General features: G+C 39.5%; 1 protein-coding gene across 1 annotated transcript in view; it reads right to left on the bottom strand.

Annotated features, from left to right (window-relative positions):
- LOC129227998 (aldo-keto reductase family 1 member A1-like) overlaps nt 1–18,163 on the bottom strand; it is a 150,128-nt gene that overhangs the window by 2,539 nt on the left and 129,426 nt on the right. The window contains exon 9 of the mRNA XM_054862626.1: nt 1,167–1,258. Coding sequence (XP_054718601.1) covers nt 1,167–1,258 — 92 coding nt within the window. The remainder of the gene's footprint in view (nt 1–1,166; nt 1,259–18,163) is intronic.

Here is an 18,163-nt window from a genome sequence, read left to right as displayed (position 1 = left end):
AAAGCCTTCGTGTCACTGGAAGTTAAAAGTCATCTCTGGTAGGGATAATATTACAGCTTGGCACCTTCCTGATTTATCAAGATAGTGCCAAAAGCAGTACTGCACGCATGGCTAAAGCTAAGCTAAGCTAGAATTGCAAGTAAGTATCAAACATCTCACTTGCTTGAAAGTCTGGCAAAGCTGCGAAATCCATACTTATTCGCTCCCTTTGGGAGTTTAAACAGCATGGACGAGCCGTAAACGAACTGAAGCCGATACCCCTTATAAATACTCTCAATTAATCTTTAAACTGGGAGCGAAAATATTTTTTAGAACTGAGAGAAGTCTGCATTTGTGCAACTTGTAGCAATTCTGGAAACTTTTTGTGAATGATACTTGATATTTCCAGGAAGGGGATAAAAACCATTGAAATCCCGAAAGGTAACACGGAAATAGTCAGTAATGTTTCTGAATTTTTTTACAGTGTAGACTGTATGTTTTTTTCGATTTTTTTTTTTTTCTGTATATGATGCGATACTAACTAAAATAAAACATGTTATACATAGTGCAATTCTGTTATTATATTTTGCACTATTCATTCCTCGTGAAGGAAGAAAAAAACAGTTCATCCTAATACGTTTTTTATCTTTCACACTCGAATGAAATGTAATCCCTGCCAAACTATTTGACCGACATAGAAAATATTGCGTAAGAAAGGGTTTAACCCTCCTCAATCTAAAGTAAGGGTATGTAGAGATTTTTCCAATCCTCTCCCCCTTAAGGACATTTTCGTAATTATTGAATGGCCCCTAACCGTGCCAAGCTCGCCAAGGGAGATTTAGCACCAAATGAAATGAAGACAAAACAATTTTAATTACTTTAGATAGGTGACGCTTATTTTGTTACATATTCATTGTTGGCGATTGGATGAATTACAGCCTTTAATTGATTTCGTTTCTAATTTTAAAAAACAATTATTTCCAGTGTTCTAACCGTTACACATAGATTTGGTTTTAAGCTTAGACACAATACACAGAATTTTATCTCTCCGTTCAATCAGAAAAAAGAAAAAAACCTAAGTGCTTTCTTTTCATTTTGGTTTCGTTCTCACTGCCTTGTGCTATGTCAAGTTTCCGTACGTAATCATGCAAACTTTATTTCGGAGGGAATTATCATAATTTACTTACCCTTTGTAGCTGTCCATTGTGAAGTATCGTCTTCCTCTTGCTAGGGATTTCAAATCGTTCATATCTTCGTCAGATAGAGAGAAATCGAATATCTGAAGAACAGTACAAAGATTTAAAAATGCAATAATTTCAGTAGGTACAAAAAAAAAAAGTACTATTTTTGTGAAATGAAAGAAAACAGAGGAACAGAATCAGTAAATTGTACTTGGAGCTCTAATTTTCAGGAAAAAGAAACAACATTTTGTCGGTTGTCTTACGAATGGTAATGTCTCAAAAATTCAAATTTCGACCAATTTTTGAATAAAATTCTAGGTTTTTCACTCGATTGGCCTCACATAGGGTAAGGAAATTAACATGATGAGGCGCTTAAAAAATTGAAGCCGGATATTGGACCTATGTATCCCAAGATCCTTAGCTTCGCACTGAAGATATTGGGATATATTGATCTCATAGAGTAAGAACATTTAAAAGAAAATGGCATGTCTAAGTACCAAGGAGATGAAACTGAAGTCGCAGTTATGGGATACACTGGCCAGAAAATAGGCATTGAAATGGAATGACCACTTCTTTTTTCTAAAGTAGTCAACAATCAGTAAAACTTAGAGAGCAATGAATTTACCGGAATTCGCAACATTTTACTGTTCTGCACAATGAAATACTTTTGCAAGATGGGCAGCCAATTTGCCCTTTTTCCGGAATAGTTTCATAAAATTGTTATCCCGTTATTTGGTCAGGATTTTCTCGTCAAAAGTAGACGACTGCCTCTCGTCTTATGGCCTCAGGCGCTCTCTAGCATCTGTGCAGTAGGCAATTGCGCAAGTCCCATGCCGCAGTTATAGAAATCAAAATTACGAATCATGGAATCCCCATTATGAGTCATATGACTCATAATGGGGATTAATGGAAATTACGGATCATGGAATCCCCATTATGAGTCATATGACTCATAATGGGGATTCCATGATTCGTAATTTTGATTTCTATAACTGCGGCATGGGACTTGCGCAACTGCCTACTGCGCAGATGCTAGAGAGCGCCTGAGGCCATAAAACGAGAGGCAGTCGTCTATGGAATCCCCTGCGAAAGTTAGGCAATCTCGTGAAGCATATAATTTCTTAGATGTGTTGTTATGAAGACGTGGTCGCTTAGCGAGATTGGTTCTCACCAATCATATGGATCGAATGAAGAAGCTGGCGGTTTGGTTTCCTTTTTCATGCACGTTTTAATTTCATAAACGAACTTCATAATCTTGCAACAAATACGTAACTTTAAATTTACGACCAAATGAGATTCTATATAGCAATGTTTAGTATCAATGCATACAAAGACCCTCAGCGCAAAGCTAAGGTTCTTTCGATACATCGGTGCAAGTTCCGGCTTCAATTTCTTAGTATAGCGTGTCACCTCTATTCAGATGTCATAACTCTATAATTGGTACAAAACTTTATGCATTGGTGCAAGTTTAACTCGTTTGTGAAATTACATTAAAACTTGAACTAAAATGCAAATAAATCCGCCAGCTCCATTATTTTTCACCGTCTCGCAAAGCGACCACGTTAGCATAACCCGCCCATTTTCTTGGTGAAATATTCCGTAACCGCGGCTTCAATTTCCTCACCACAAACGTGTCATCTTTTTTAAATTTTTTACTTTCTGAAGAAAGCTCAATATGAATTCAATTTTTTTTTCTGTTGCTATTTTTAATTTACAAACAAATATCATACTTTTATTTGTTGTCGTAAAGGCCTTTAAATTGTTTTCAATTTACCCACTTGGTTCTACTTTTGAGACTAGCAAAACTTAGTAGTTGTGATTATCTTTACTTTTTCATGTTTTTTCGTATTATCTAGATGAAGTTTGAATATAACTTCCATTATATAATTGTTCTTTCTGCGAGCTTCATGTTGGTATAAAATGTGACCCTCGGGTTTAGTTTTTTCTTTATAAATTTTTTAAATATTAGTTCTTGTCAGTTACTCAGTTGCTTAGATGCGACTTACAAGGACATAATAATTGCAGCCGTTACAATAAAAATTATTTAAAAAAAATAAGAAATAACTAGCAGCATTTAACCCAAATGGATTAAAGAAAATTAATAAATAAATAATTTACAAACAACGGAGGTAAAACCAGGGATGACCTCCCCGAAAAAAAGCAAAAGCCCTCCCCCCCCAGTGAAAAATACCCCTAAAAACACTCCCTCCCTTAAACGTTTCAATGGCGCAGCCTGCGCCATGACCCTCCCTCCCTCCCTCCCTAGGTGGCACCCCTGGTAAAAATAACATTCTGGTGTCAAGTTCAAAACCCTAAACAATTTATTCAAAGGAATTTTTTATAAGTAAAGATTACTTTTTTTTCTTGCATGAGAGTCCTTTCTTTTTCTTTCTTCCTTTCTTTATTTATTTTTTTTTTTTTTTTGAACAATTGCGCAGTTTATGTACTATTTTTTTTATTTTTCTATGCTTATAACACAAACTCCTCTGGACTACATCCAATGACTTCTGAGCTATATCCAATGGACTCTGAACTATATCTAATGGCCTCTGGCATGTATACTCAATTGTCCTTGGAATATATTTAGTGACCTCTGGACCATGTCCAATAATAGACTCGGAATATATCCAGCGGCCTCTAGATAATGGGAATATATCCAATGATTTCTGGAATATATTCAGGGCCTCTGAACTATTGGAGTATTTCCAATGATCGCTGTAATATATTCAATTGTCTTGGGATGAGTTCCAATGTTTTTTAGATTATATGCAATCATTTCTGAACTTTATGCAATGCTCCTTGCACTATATCCTATAGTCTTGAAACTACATCCAATGTTCTTCAGACCAGACATTCAATTGGTCGATGAAATATATTTACTGACCTCTGGACCATATCCAATAATAGATTCTGGAATATATCTAGTGGCCTCTGCACTATGGGAATATATCTAATGATCTGTGGAATATATTCAATGGTTTAGGGATGAATTTCAATGTTTTTTAGACTATATGCAATCATTTTTGAACTTTATGCAATGCTCCTTGTACTATATCCATATCCTATAGTCTCGAAACTACATCCGATGTTCTTCAGACTAGACATTTAATGGTCGTTGGAATATATTCCATGACCTCTGAACATATCCAATAATAAGACTCTGGAATATATCCAGTTGCGCCTCTGCACTATGGGAATATATTCAATGGTCTTGGGATGATTTACAATGTTTTTTAGATCATATAAAATCAACTCTGAACTTTAATGCAATGGTCCTTGCACTTTATCCTATAGTCTCAAAACTACATCTAATGTTCTTCGGACTATACATTCAATGGTCTTTGGAATATATTTTATGACCTCTGGACCGTATCGAAATACAGAATCTGGACTATATCCATCAGTGATCTCTGAACTATTAAAATGCATCCAATGATCTCTGGAATATATTCAATGGTTTTGGGATGAGTGTTTGGTACTTCCTCCGAGAAGTGTTACCTCCGTGAAAAATTAAATTATTAATTGTTGTTTCCAACTGGCAACAGTAGAAAACTTAAGTTGTGTATTTTTCTTCTTGCGAAAATTGTTGTGTTTGCATGTAATGAAGTAGTGGCTTAATGAGTTGTGTTTTTATTCGAAGTAATGGCTTCACATGTATGAATAATAAAGAGCAGTGGCTCCCCAACATTAATAAATTGATTTTATTAACTTTGACACAGTCCACATTGTGTTTTGGGAATGATAAATTGTATTTTATTTCGAAAAAGAACGTTATAATGTTTTTTTTTTTTTTTGACTATATACAATAATCTTTGAACTTTATGCAATGGTCCTTGCGCTATATCCTATAGTCTCAAAACTACATCCCATGTTCTCCACACTATATACAGTCGTATCTGAACTTTTTCCCATGGTTTTTGAAAACAGAAGCTAATCGTCACTCACTTTATCTAATGCCCTCCCAACAGTGGCGCACACAAGGGAGGGGTCTAGGGGGTCCGGACCCCTCCCGTAGGTCTTGCTTTTCCCCCCGATTGATTATGATTCTATTTATTTTGTACATAAAATAATTTCAAACAAAGGTAACAATACTTTCAGTTGTAATATGTGAAAAAATAAAATCCTCATGTTAAAATGTTTTTTTTTAATGTTGTGCACTTTTCGTATAACGAATTGCTTGTAAGAAGCAGAACGGTGATTATAAATGAATACGCTGAATTAACCATGTTTTCAGTTTTGTAATTACAGATTAAAAAGAGATTCTATGAACTTGAATCCATTTTTCAAATATGAGAAAAATAAAAGCATACATTAGTTTGCCCTCTGGTTATTTATTTAAGTATTTTCATTTAAAAATGCTAATTCAATTTCAATAATTTACTTTTACTGTTTTTCGTTCCCGATAATCGATAAAATCAAGCCAATATGTTTGACGGCATATTGGGGTATGATATGAGAATGAGGCTCTTGGCTTGGACCCACCCCTTGTAAAATTCCTGTGTGCGCCACTGCCTCCCAACTATATCCAACACTGTAAATATTTTACCCCATGCTCGTTGGATTGTATTGAATAGGTACTCTCGGGATTTTACCTTACCCTCTCGACGTAGCATAATTCTCTTTTGACAAAAACAGTAGCCTGCACAAAATATCCGTCTCCAGCACACAAAATATAACACACAGCCCTAAGCATCCAGCTCCTGGCTGGATTTTGACATCTTGAATTCAAATTCTGTTTTTCACAAATATATGATTGCGATGTGAGCAATTGTGGAAGCAAGAAACCCAACGAGTAAGGAACTATCGAAGTTCGTTATTGCGAAAAGCATAATTTGAATTCACAAGATGTCAAAATTCAAATCAATGGCAGGGACTCGCTGCTAGACGTCTGTGTGCTGGATGCTGGATTTTTTTTATTTTTTTTTAAAGAAAACAGATTTTTCACGTTTATAAATTCGTTTAGAGTTCTTATTTTTCTCATGAAAATACAAATGCTTTTTCCAGCGAAGCAAGGAAAATATTGTCGCAAAAATGAAAATCTTCGTTAAAATGGAAAAAAAATAATAAATTGAAAACTATATAATTATGGTGAAATCTTGAGCTGCTTAAATATTCGCATGTAGATTATTGAGCTGCTTAAATACTCGCATGCAGATTATTGAGTCACTATTTTTTCAGGAAGAATTTTCAGATGTTTTAGCAAAGGTATTTTTTTTTTTGTCGCGAATTCATTGAGTGTCTGCTATTCGCAGGGTGAATGAACCTGCTGCTAATTTTATTTGGAAAGCCCTTCATTTTTTATTATGAGTCCGCAAACGAAAGAAAGAAACCAGGGTGTTTGAAAATCTTTTTACTGTCTGAAAGCAAAAGGGAAATTCGAGCTCAGATACGATTGTAATGATTACGCATATATTCACCACCAGATGGCACTGCTGTCTTCCTTCTGTGTCACTGTCAATGAAGCACAGGAAATGCAATAAAGTCGGAAGGCCCGGATCTGGCTTGCTTGCCCGCAGACCCCGCAGTAAGAAGATAAGGGGGGGGGGGACCAGACTGACTATTTCTTGGGCCCCTTAGCACTAAGATTTACAAACGTTGCAATTTTACACAGCCCAAAATTTACAGATCCGGGCCAGGTCGGAGGGATAATGATCGTCGCCGACTCGGACATTTTAGAGCCTTCTACTCCGACTCCGACTCCTTCACCAAAAAATCAGTCCGACTCCAACTCGGATTCCTCAAGCACTGGCAGAGCTGCGGACTTCGAGGGAAAATTATCGACTCCGATTCTCAAACTTAAAACTTACGACTCCGAATCCCCGCTCCAAAATCAACCGACTCCGACTCCGCAGCCCTGAATGAAAGTATAAATATATTGGATGAAAAGGACGACAAAACTTTATATATATATATATATATATGTCAAACTCATGGTAAATTAACAATTAATCAACTTTAGCCGGCATTAAAAATGACCGAGTCCCTCTTCATTGCATACTAAATGAGCAAGTTAAATAACCTATATTCAACATGACGTCACACTTTGGGGTGAGGGAGTGAAATTGTGCCCCGGGGCGGGGGGTAACAAAACGTTTCACATTACGCAATATGTTTTTAGAATATACTAGCTGCGTTGCCCGGCTTTGCCCGGTCTACTTTGAAAATAGAAATTGTGTCAAGTGACGTATATTCAACAATCAGTCTTAAATAAAAGACAAAAAACCATCATGCAAAATTTCTGCTCCAAACAATGATGACAGATATTAAAATACTTTTGAGAAATTCAAATGAGAAAGATGAATTTAAAAAGCGTAACCATGGAAACACAAAGTAAAATAAGTTTAAGAATTGAAAATATGAAAGATGGAAATAAACAATGGATTCAAAAAGCGTTACCGTAGAAACGGAAAACAAAATGGTTAAAAACTTGTATAGAGAACAGATTTTTGAACTACATTTAATTCGCTTGTAACTTTTTTGCTAATGGAGATAGAGGAAACTTTTCGACTATAAGTCGAGTTAGATCTGGAGTAAAAAAAGCAGATCTTTCCAGCGGTGTAAAAAGAAAACTGTGGGATTATCCCTTCACTTTTTATTGATAGATTTAATGAAGAAAGTAGTACCTAAATTTCAGCCAAGCCTAAACAAATTCGAGCTGAAAACACAACTCCCGTCGTAATTAAGTCAGATCATTGAAACAAATTGCGTAGAACGCGAAAAATTCTACTCTTTCCAACGATATATAATATTAATATATGCAAGTAATTTTTAACGCCCATCATCGGGAGTTTATTAGAAAATTAAGCCTAAATTGGAATAAAAAAAGAACTATTCATCGAATTTTTTTTGAAATGGTCTGCAAACCTTTTCAGAACTTAAAGGAAGAAACTGTGAAAAATTCAACGAAATCGTCCGGGTAGTTCCCGAGTTCAAACACACAGACGCTTTTGGGGACTTTATTTTATACTATGTTGAGATGTGTGAGAAGTAGCGTGACAAGTGGAACTTTGTGAGGAGGGGTCAAGAGCATCACATCATATGAACAATACCTCGCTACATTCATGACAACGTCCTTTTCTTTAGCACATCCCCTATATTTCTTATTTAGAAATTGACACGGAGAGTAACGATGTCTTGCAGGCACCCGGGGCGAAGCCCCATATCCTCAGGTGTAATGAATGATGGGAGGAGCTCCCGAAGGGAGCGCTGGCTTGTCATTGGTCGGTTTCGACCATCGAGTAAATCCTTGGCAAGATCCCTCAATGGGAAAATGAAATTGAGAAAAAAGTCTTAAGAAAGTTTACGGGGCTGCGTTTAAGCTAAGTTAGCTGGGAAAAGAAAAAGAGAGAAAAAGAGAAAAGAACTAGTCAAGATCAAAAAAGATCTGGGCTAGAGTGGAGATTTTGTCAAGGGTGCTGTGACTCGATTTGAGTTTAGGGAGGGCGTTCTTGAGGTTAGAAATTATTTTCTTTAAGTTAAAAAATTGGTTAAGTTCTTTAAGTAATGACACTATTTCAAGGATATTAAACTCCTCCTGGGGGGGGACTCAGGTGAAGTTTTGGTGCCCGAGGACACTGCAGCATAAGAGGCTTCACGCCTAAAGTTACTCTTGAATAGGGGCTTGTCGATCTGAATTTTGAGTTTGGGGAAAGCCTTGCAGCCTCTATAAGAGGCCGCATGATTTTCCCCGCAGTTACTGCAGCACACTTTTTCCTGGTTCCCCAAGTTGGGGCAATTAGATTTTGTGTGTTCCCCACCGCACACAACACATCGGACCTTGCGGTTGCAATTAACTGCCAGGTGGTTGAACCCCTGGCAGGCGTAACATTGTCTTACGACTTTGCGGTTACGGTATTTTTCAACCGTAACCACAGTGAACATAATGTTTTTGATTTCCATAAATTTAGTGGAATGTTCACTGTCAGGTAGGGTAATTTGAAATAGGGGGAGGGGAGTATTATTTCCCCGTTTTAGTTGGGCGACTTTAATTGGAGAGAAATTTAATTCTTTAATGTGAGACGCAAGGTCCTCGGTGCTGGTGCGAGTGGGAAGTCCTCGGATCACAAATTTCAATAACTTAGGGCCTCTGGCCCGCCTGGAGTAGAACTCCACCTGATTATTTTTGAGATACTGAATTAATTTATTTCGTTCAGTGGGATCATCACAAATAATTAAGCACTCATTGGTGCGGGTTAGGCTTCTGATTTTAAATAATTTGCAGTGGATGCTGAGATCCCTGACAAAATGAAAGTAATCTTGGGGGGTTGATATAACTAGAGGGGGTAATCCCACTGTAGAGGGGGGAGGAGGAGTTTCCTCTGTAATTGGAGCAGTAGTGCTCTTATCTAGGGGGGAGAAATTGTTTGAGATTTTTACTGGAGTCACAGTACTAGGGGGGGATGGTTTAAAAGTTTTCTTAGGGGAGCTGAATGGGGAGGTTTCGAGTTTAGCTACGAGAGCTTTACAGGGTTCAGAGAATTTGGGAGCACAATGAAGGAGTCTTACCAAGGACTCGGCGAAGGCTGCATCTTGGGTGCCAACGTCTCGGGTCTGGTATAGGTCGTTCACTGCGCTCGCAATGTTGGTTCCAATGAGTTTGGTGATGTAGGTCTCATCTCGGAGGTGAGTGAGGATTTCTTGGCCCCAGTTAAGGATCTGAGTTACATCGGAATAGGATAAGGGCGAGTCGTAATCTCCCCCTTCATCCATGGATGAGTCATCTTCTGGGACAGAGTCTGCCCAGGATTTAACGAAATTCATTTGAAGCGCGTTGGAAAAGTCGATCGAGGGGATAAGTGCCGGCGCTGGGTTCGCACAGAAGGGATTACTCCCGACCGCCTCACCGCTGACCGACACCGCATTCCTCTTCGCCACTCCTGCGGCGGGTTTCCCCCTTTTTCCCAGTCATGAGGAGACGTCCGTCTCTGACGGAAACCAGAACGGGAAATGATTTAGAAATTGATGTTAGGACTACACGGAGTGACCGGAGGAGATCGGGTTTTTTTATTATACTGTACAATAGAGTTTAAAAAACTGGTAAAAAAATAACGGGCGACGGAATTCCACAAATTCTTTTCAAAGTTTTCTTCCCAGTTTTGAATATCTGTAAGCAAACTCCATAAGTTAAATACATATTAATAAAATAATAACAAGAAGTTCCGTCTAGAACTATACGAGCCTACTTTCCCGTATACCCATACTACTTTCTAGTACTTGATGAATATTCTCAAAAATAGCTAATAATATGCAATCTTCCTGTGTAGAAATAAGCAACAACAGTGAAAAAGGAAAGTAGACATTAGAAATGGCAAAGTGATATCAAATGATTATAAAGAGTAAAAGAGCAGAAGAATGAAAGGGCAAGCACGCACCAATACAAGAAACCAAAATATGAAAGGAAAATAGATAAATTTGCAGTCTATGAATTATTAATGCTTTAAGAATAGCGTAGCAGAATATAGTAGCACACAAGTAGGTTTCGTTTTTGTCTTATTTACAGCACCACCTATAGTTACTTTCCGTTCCAAATGAGGGGAGATGGCGATCGATTATCCGACAGACGCACAATTACCCTAAGCTTTCTCCAAAATATTTCTTTTAAAATATTCATTAAACTGCTTAATGTCATTGTTTTAGATTTTCTGCTGTTTCCCACACATTTTCACCAAGAGCGCCCATATAAGGGTAAAGGGGGGCTCAAGCGCCCCCCTTTAAAATTAGGACTTCCTTGCTTTTCGTACTTTTTTTTTTCAAAAATTAAAGATCATTTCTTCTCCAGCCTATCGTGAATAAGTTATTAAAAATATTAAATTTTAATAACTCTAATCTGTACTAAAATCGGTTTCTATGGGGAAAATATCCAGCTAAACCATGGGGAATATATCTAAGCCCCCCCCCTTAAAATTTTGCATATGGGCACCCTTGATTTTCACAGATCATTAATTTACTTTCCCACATCTATATTTTTCATTACCGTTGAGTCATGTGACCGCCTCCCTCTGCAGCTCCACCGTGGGCGGTTGCGTCTGCATGCACGCACACATGCCTACACACACATAAACTTCGTGCACACGTAATCGCAAAAAACATTATTTCAATTAAAAATATAAAAATTCTTTTTTGTTTTTTTGTCATTTTCTCACTCAAGTTCAATTTATTATTCGGATAAATCTTGGACTGCTTGTGGTTGCTTAAATCTTCAATCACACATACATCATTGAGTTATTCTAGGAAGTATTATTTTTGGTTAAATAGAACCATGATTACTCATGCGAGTAAAAAACGGAGTTTAACCACTAATCGCAGAGGCCCCGTAACCCACCAGCCCTTCGGGCGATCTCCCGGCGGCCCGATTGCCCAGATAACATTTTTTGCTATGTACAGCAAGGAGAATATTCTACCCTCCTTGATGTATAGCGACTAGCCAAAGAGTGCAGCAAACGGAAAACCTATTCACATTTGCACCCAATCGCGTAATCTTGCAATTAAAAACGGAGAATTCCAAAAAATGAAAATGTTTTTAACAGTAGTTAGACATTTACGAAAAATGTGGGATCACAGTATAACGTTACATTTACCGGCATCGTTCGACGAATGCCGGCTCTTAACAAAAGACAAGAAAAGAAGACATCAACGCACTCATTCGGAGAAGAGAGGGATTTCAATCTGTTGTGTACCCAAGAATTTAAAAACTGGTAGTGGGGAAAAAAAAAGGGAACTACTAGTTAGATGTTTTGTTTTTTTTCTATAAAATACCTTTTTCGTTTTGAATGTAGGAAAATACAAAGTTGGCGCCGGAAGTTTTCGTTTTTTCATGCAATTGCACTTTAGGGCAGAACAGAAAGTTACTTTGTGCAAAACTAATGAAGAAAACATCAAAACACAAACGGTACTGCAGAGTTTTGTTTCAAGATTACAGGTTTGCCCCCCCCCCTAAAAGAGCGAGCGCGCAATCCCCCCCCCAAATATCACGGAGCCCCCAAAAGCAAGAGCCCCACCCCAAAATGTGAAAAATACTTCTCGAAACACCCCGCAACCAAATAATTCCATAGCACAGTGTGCGCCATGACCCTCCCTAGGTGGGCACCCCTGAAGAGTATCAAAATGCTGCTCCATACACTAGAGGGTGAGCGCCAATGAAAAACCAGTTTAAAAAAAAATCTTACTTTCGAAACTATTGCGGTTTTTCTAATAAGTGATATAAAAAAACAAGAGAAATGAGCCATGTTTTTTTTTCTTCTTTTTTGAGCATTTACGAATTGCTTATTATCTTCACTTGATCTAAGCTGATGTTGTTCTGATTTTTCAGATTACTATGACGACGGTTGGTTTTAATATTTATCTAGGCAGTGAAATTTTCGTCGTCATAGTTACAAATCGTCTGTGGTTTAATTTTATTCATAGTATTTGTTTCAGAGCTCAAGCAGTCTTTAGATAAAAAAACAAAAAAAAAGATGTTTTTTGTGTGTAAAATAAAGTTTCTTTCAGGAAAAAAACACCTATATCTATTGAGCTTAAACAGCAAAACTTCGACTAAACACAAAATTTCCAGATTACGGGTTCTCATCATTTAAAATTGATACGAAATAAAACTGCATAACGTTATACGTTGCAAATAATCTTTATGATAAGTGTACTGGTGAATATCGGCCATAAAATCTTTACCTTCATTACCGCATCCTACTCACGATTTCTTTAGCCCTTACTTTCAGCCCTTTCTCTCACTGACGCTGTTCCGCCGTGCCCCGGAAAGGAAACTACTACTGCCGAGCGGAATATCTTGTTACGGTAGCTGGCCAAACGTCTCTTCTCAAGCCAGCATCAGCCAAACCTGTGCCGGTAGCTCAACTGCTTCCCCATCCGTCTATTGCTTTAACCCCGTCTGGAGCCGCTATATAGATAGGCCGATGCATCAGCTTAAGTATAGCCTTTTTGGATCGGATATTTCATTGTTGCACTGATTGGGTTACCGCAGCAAAGTTTTGGATTTCGCCAAATTCGGAAAAATAATATTGAGCAATCACGATTGCTTATTGTTCTTATTTGACTGTTTTTGATGTTACGCTGATTTTGTTTTCCATCCAGCACCCTCTGCAGCCTCACCGTCGACCGGCCGCCTCACGATTGCTGCTCCTCTTGCGAAAAGCTCCAGGCTGCGTCCATATCCTATACACACACGCATTACATACACACACCTATCCACGCACATACACACACCTACACCTACAGATGCACACACTCCTACGCACACACATACACACACACTCATGCCTGCACGCAGACACAAACACACATGACTACATACACACACACATGAACGCCTACACGCACACAACACTCAATCACACACACGCGCACCCACACACATGCGCCTACACAAACACACACACACGCCAAGTTGGCGAAATAGCTTGGCGACCAAAAGACTGGCGATATATCGCCAAGTGTCCGACAAATTGTGACACAAGTTGAGTTTACATCGAAATTAGCAATGATTTCCCCCCAAAAAGGGCAAAAAACCCGCTTAGGAACATCCAAATGCAACCAAAACGGAAGGTGCACAACTAGACCCCATTAGGGGTCTACGTACCAAATTTCAACTTTCTAGGACATACCGTTTTTGAGTTATGCGAGATACATACATACACACATACGTACATACGGACGTCACGAGAAAATTCGTTGTTATTAACTCGGGGGTCGTCAAATGGATATTTCGGGTGTCTGTACGTTCCTAGGCATATATCCACGTGTGATCGGGTCGAAAAAAAAAAACTCAACATTCATTTGGGGATGAGAAAAATGGAAATTGAGGCCGATTTTTTTGAGTGAAAATTTTTTGGCGAATACAATACTTCCTTTTATTGTGAAAGGAAGTAAAAATCCTCTTACAACTCATCAAAAATTATACCAACTTACTACAAATTGTTCCAAACATTCAGTTCGGCTTCAAAGAAAAACACTCAATCACCCACCAACTTCTAAGAATGATAAACTACATCACAAACAATCTAAATACCAAAAAACTCCCCCCCCCCCAAAAAAAAAAAGCCCTTTGGTATCATTTTCGATATAAGCGAAGCTTTCGATTGAGTATGGTAAGAGGGTCTCCTGTTCAAACTTATCCAACTTAAATTTCTAAATTAAATTATTAGAATTATTCACCACTTCCTTCACAAAAGAACTTTTCAAATCCAGCTCAAAGATTGCACTTCAAGTACAGGGTGTCCAGCAAAGGACTCCCCAGTTTCAAAAATTAATATCTCGAAAACAAAGGCCGATATTGGAATAAATAAACGGTACGTTTATTGCGAAACCCATAAAAATCATAAACAGGAACAAGTAAATTAGTTTTAAAAAGTTCCAACAGGTGGCGCTGCACGCTGTACTTGCAATAAAAGTCTCCATAAATAGTGCTACGAAGAGGTTGGATGATAATTTGTCGTGTATTTGTAAGCATATCTGAGAGACTATACTACTGCTGAAACAACGAACCTCCTCGCAGCACAATTTATGGAGACTTCTATTGCAATTACTGCGTGCAGCGCCACCTGTTGGCAATTGTTTAAATTAATTTCCAAGTTCCAGTATATGATTTTTATGGGTTTCACAATAAACATAGCGTTTATTTCATTTCAATATCGTCCATTGTTTTCGAGGTATCTAATTTTGAAATCAGTTAGTCCTTTGCTGGAGACCCTGTAAATACAATATTTCTGCAGGGGTACTCGATTTCTCCAACCTTGTATAATATTTATACCCATGATTTCCCATCCCATCCCAGGCATTTCACGTATCTTTTTGCCGACGACACTAGCATTCTAGTTTGCGATTACAACAAACGTTACGCCCATAAATACCTTCAAAACAACTTCAACATTATCACTAATTACCTCAATAAATGGCGTATCGCCATTAACCCCTCCAAAACTCCAGCTATTTGCTTTGCTAGAGGTAATGTCACTCTCCCCCCAAATATCTTCATAAATGAGGAAGAAATTAAATGCACCAATTGTGTAAAACATCTCGGCATTCACCTCGACAGCAAGCTCACCTTCAAACCCCATATCAAAGAAGTTGTTAAAAACGCAAAAATAAAAATGGGATTTGTACTCCAAATACTCCACAGCAAACACCTAACCACCAAAACCAAATTACTATTATACAAAACTGTCATCCGTGCTGCCCTCCTTTACAGCATTCCTGTTTGGGGACAGGCTGCTAAAACAAATCTAATGCCTATTCAAACCCTCCAAAACATCACACTACGAGGAATTTTCAAAGCTCCATACTATGCTTCAAATAAAACTCTCCGTAACGATGGAAATCTTCAAAAAATCACTTTGTATATTGCAGAATCACCCACAAACTTTTTCATACAACTTGAATTTCATGACGACCCGCTTCTCCGGGAAGAAATGAATTACGTCTCAAACATCGGGGGAACTAAAGTCTTTTCTGATGCTATGTTTATTACATACTCCCTCCAGCACCAAAGGAGGACAAGACCCCCCCCCCGGCCCTAGTATACTAGGAGAGGCAGGGCTTAACATCTTAGGACAGGCAGGTGTCACCACCGCCCCCTAGCGGGCTCCCTACTCAAACACAGCGAGCTCTATCTCATCTCATCCATTAGATTTTGGGCAGGACTGGGACTAAGTCCCATTTACCTGACTTCGTGGGGGTTTTTTGGTGCAGAATTAAAGGCCATAAGGCCTACCTGTTGGAAGAAAAAAAGGGGAGGGGGAGAGAAAAGCTATGGTCCCGTTAGGGCGACGAGACCGCTTATTAGATCCTGTAGTTGGTTGAGCTGTTGCTTCTGGGCGTGGAGTGTGTCGAGGGCCTGCTTGAGAATCTTCATCATCTGGGCGTTGTCCGGCTTAGGCCGGGTGGCGAGTTGTTGGAGGGCGATGGGCCTTTGAGTAAAGTCCAGAGAGTCCTTCGTCTTTGTAAGGAGGAGTCGAGTCCAGGCGTTAGTTGTGGCTGCTGGAAAGGTCCTTTTGGGTCTTGGTTAGCGGGGTTTGGGCCGTTAGGGCAGATAGGGGCGTTTGCGGGGTGGCTGCCGCCACAGAGTGCGCAGCATGCAGGTGTCCCTTTGTTTTTCTGGCATCTGTAAGAGCGGTGGTCTTGGGAGCATTTCAGGCATCTGGGTTTCTGGAAATACTTGGATGCGGCGTGACCATATCGCTGACAGTTGAAGCACTGGACGGGGATGAATTTCGGCTTGAGGTGCTCCACGGAGATGCGGAGAAAACCAATGTTGGTCAGGTCGAAGATCTTGTTGGCCTTGTCAGACTTGTGTAGCAACACGATGAACAGGGAAAGGGGTTTCTTTTCTGGTTCGGTTTTCATCTGGACTACTTTGATGGGGTCGAAACTGCGTTCTTTCAATTCCTGGATGATATCTGCAGTGGAGAATGACTGCGGCAACCCGCGGAATGACGACTTTGAGGGGACGTTGTTTGGGCATCAGTTAGCTGTGGAAGTTGAACTTATGCTCCTTCAGGTAGCGTTCGACTTGATCCAAGTCCTCTTCCATGGATAGAAAAATTTGCAGGTCCTCTCCGGAGATTTTACCCTGGACTGTACAGGCACAAATGTCGGAGTGCTCCTTCAGTAATGAGACCACTCGGACACCGTGATGGGGGGTGGAGAGCGCTTCCTTGCGGTAGTTTTGGCAGGAGTCACTTCAGCTGTACTAGGATTGGCATCTGTCATTTCTGCTTCCTTCGGGGTGAGCGGGGTGAACTTGTTCTTGGTGGGGACGTTGATTTGGGCAGAAGAGATAGGTTCACAGTCCATGGAGTTCTCCATTTCATCCTTGCTTCCACCGTTGATGGCACGTAGTTTGCTCCTAGTTATCTTGATAAGATGACTAATCTGCTCATGAGGGGGTCGCTCCAAAGAGGGCCAGTCGGGCGGTGGGATGTTAACTATTTCCTTGGATATAGATTCAAGATAGTCGAGAATCCCAGCGAGCGTCGGGGAGTCCACGTCTTTCTTGATAGTCTTCCGGACAATGTTGAAATCGTATTCATATTTTGAAAATACGTCGTCAATGGAAATTTGGGCTGGAAGTATCCTGCGTCCAGAAGAATCGCTCCGAGAGGAGGTCGTAGAGATGGTCGATAAGGACGGTGAAAGAGGTTGATGAGCGGACGACGCCTGGGGGACAGTTTCGATGACGAAGTTTCCTCCGCCGGCCCTGACAAGGGCCTCTACGCTGTAATCACCGGCGCGGTGCGCTATCTTCCTCGGTGGAAATTTTGGCATCGCAGGAGAAGAAAAACACGTCCGACGAGGTCGGACGCTTAGCGTGAAATGAAGAATGAATGAATGCGAGCTCTATGCTCTGGCTCATTGACTTTTTCTATTGCTCGTTCCTTCTCTCGGCGCGGAGATGGGAGAATAACTGGTTGGAATGGCCGGCCAGAAATTTCTCTCCAACATTTCAATCTTTCACGCTGTTAATACATTGTACATAATGTTAATACATTTCTTACTTTTTCGCGTAAATTTGACTTTTCGCGTAATTTACAGACCCATAAATAAACTTTCTTTTTCCAAACTGAAGGACCCAATCCAACCACTTGATCAGTGGGGCATATATCACATTTTTTGTCAATGTAATATCGGTTGCGTGGGACAGACAAGGCGTTCACTTAAATTTCGTTTGAAAGAACTTGAAAACCACGTTAAAAAACAGGAATTGAACAAATCTTCAATTGCTAAACATTGTTGGGACGCAGGGCACAATTTTCTCTTTTCGGAAGCCAAGATCATTTGCAGACCTACAACAGTAGGTGAATTAGATTTTCAAGAATCCTTTTACATTCATAAAAACGTAAATAATCTTTGCAATGAGTCTTTTGCTGTTCCGCATTTTTCTCCAATCTTATTCAATCTTACATGTATACGTTATATTTTGCCACCCTCCGCACCATCACCGTCGACCGGCTCTTCACGATGCTGCTCCTATAGCGAAAGCCGTCTCCAGGTTGCAT

The sequence above is a fragment of the Uloborus diversus genome, chromosome 8 (genome assembly GCF_026930045.1).
Source record: "Uloborus diversus isolate 005 chromosome 8, Udiv.v.3.1, whole genome shotgun sequence".
Classification (NCBI taxonomy): domain Eukaryota; kingdom Metazoa; phylum Arthropoda; class Arachnida; order Araneae; family Uloboridae; genus Uloborus; species Uloborus diversus.
Note: the sequence above shows the minus strand (reverse complement) of the source record. Positions and strands in the feature narration are given on the sequence as shown.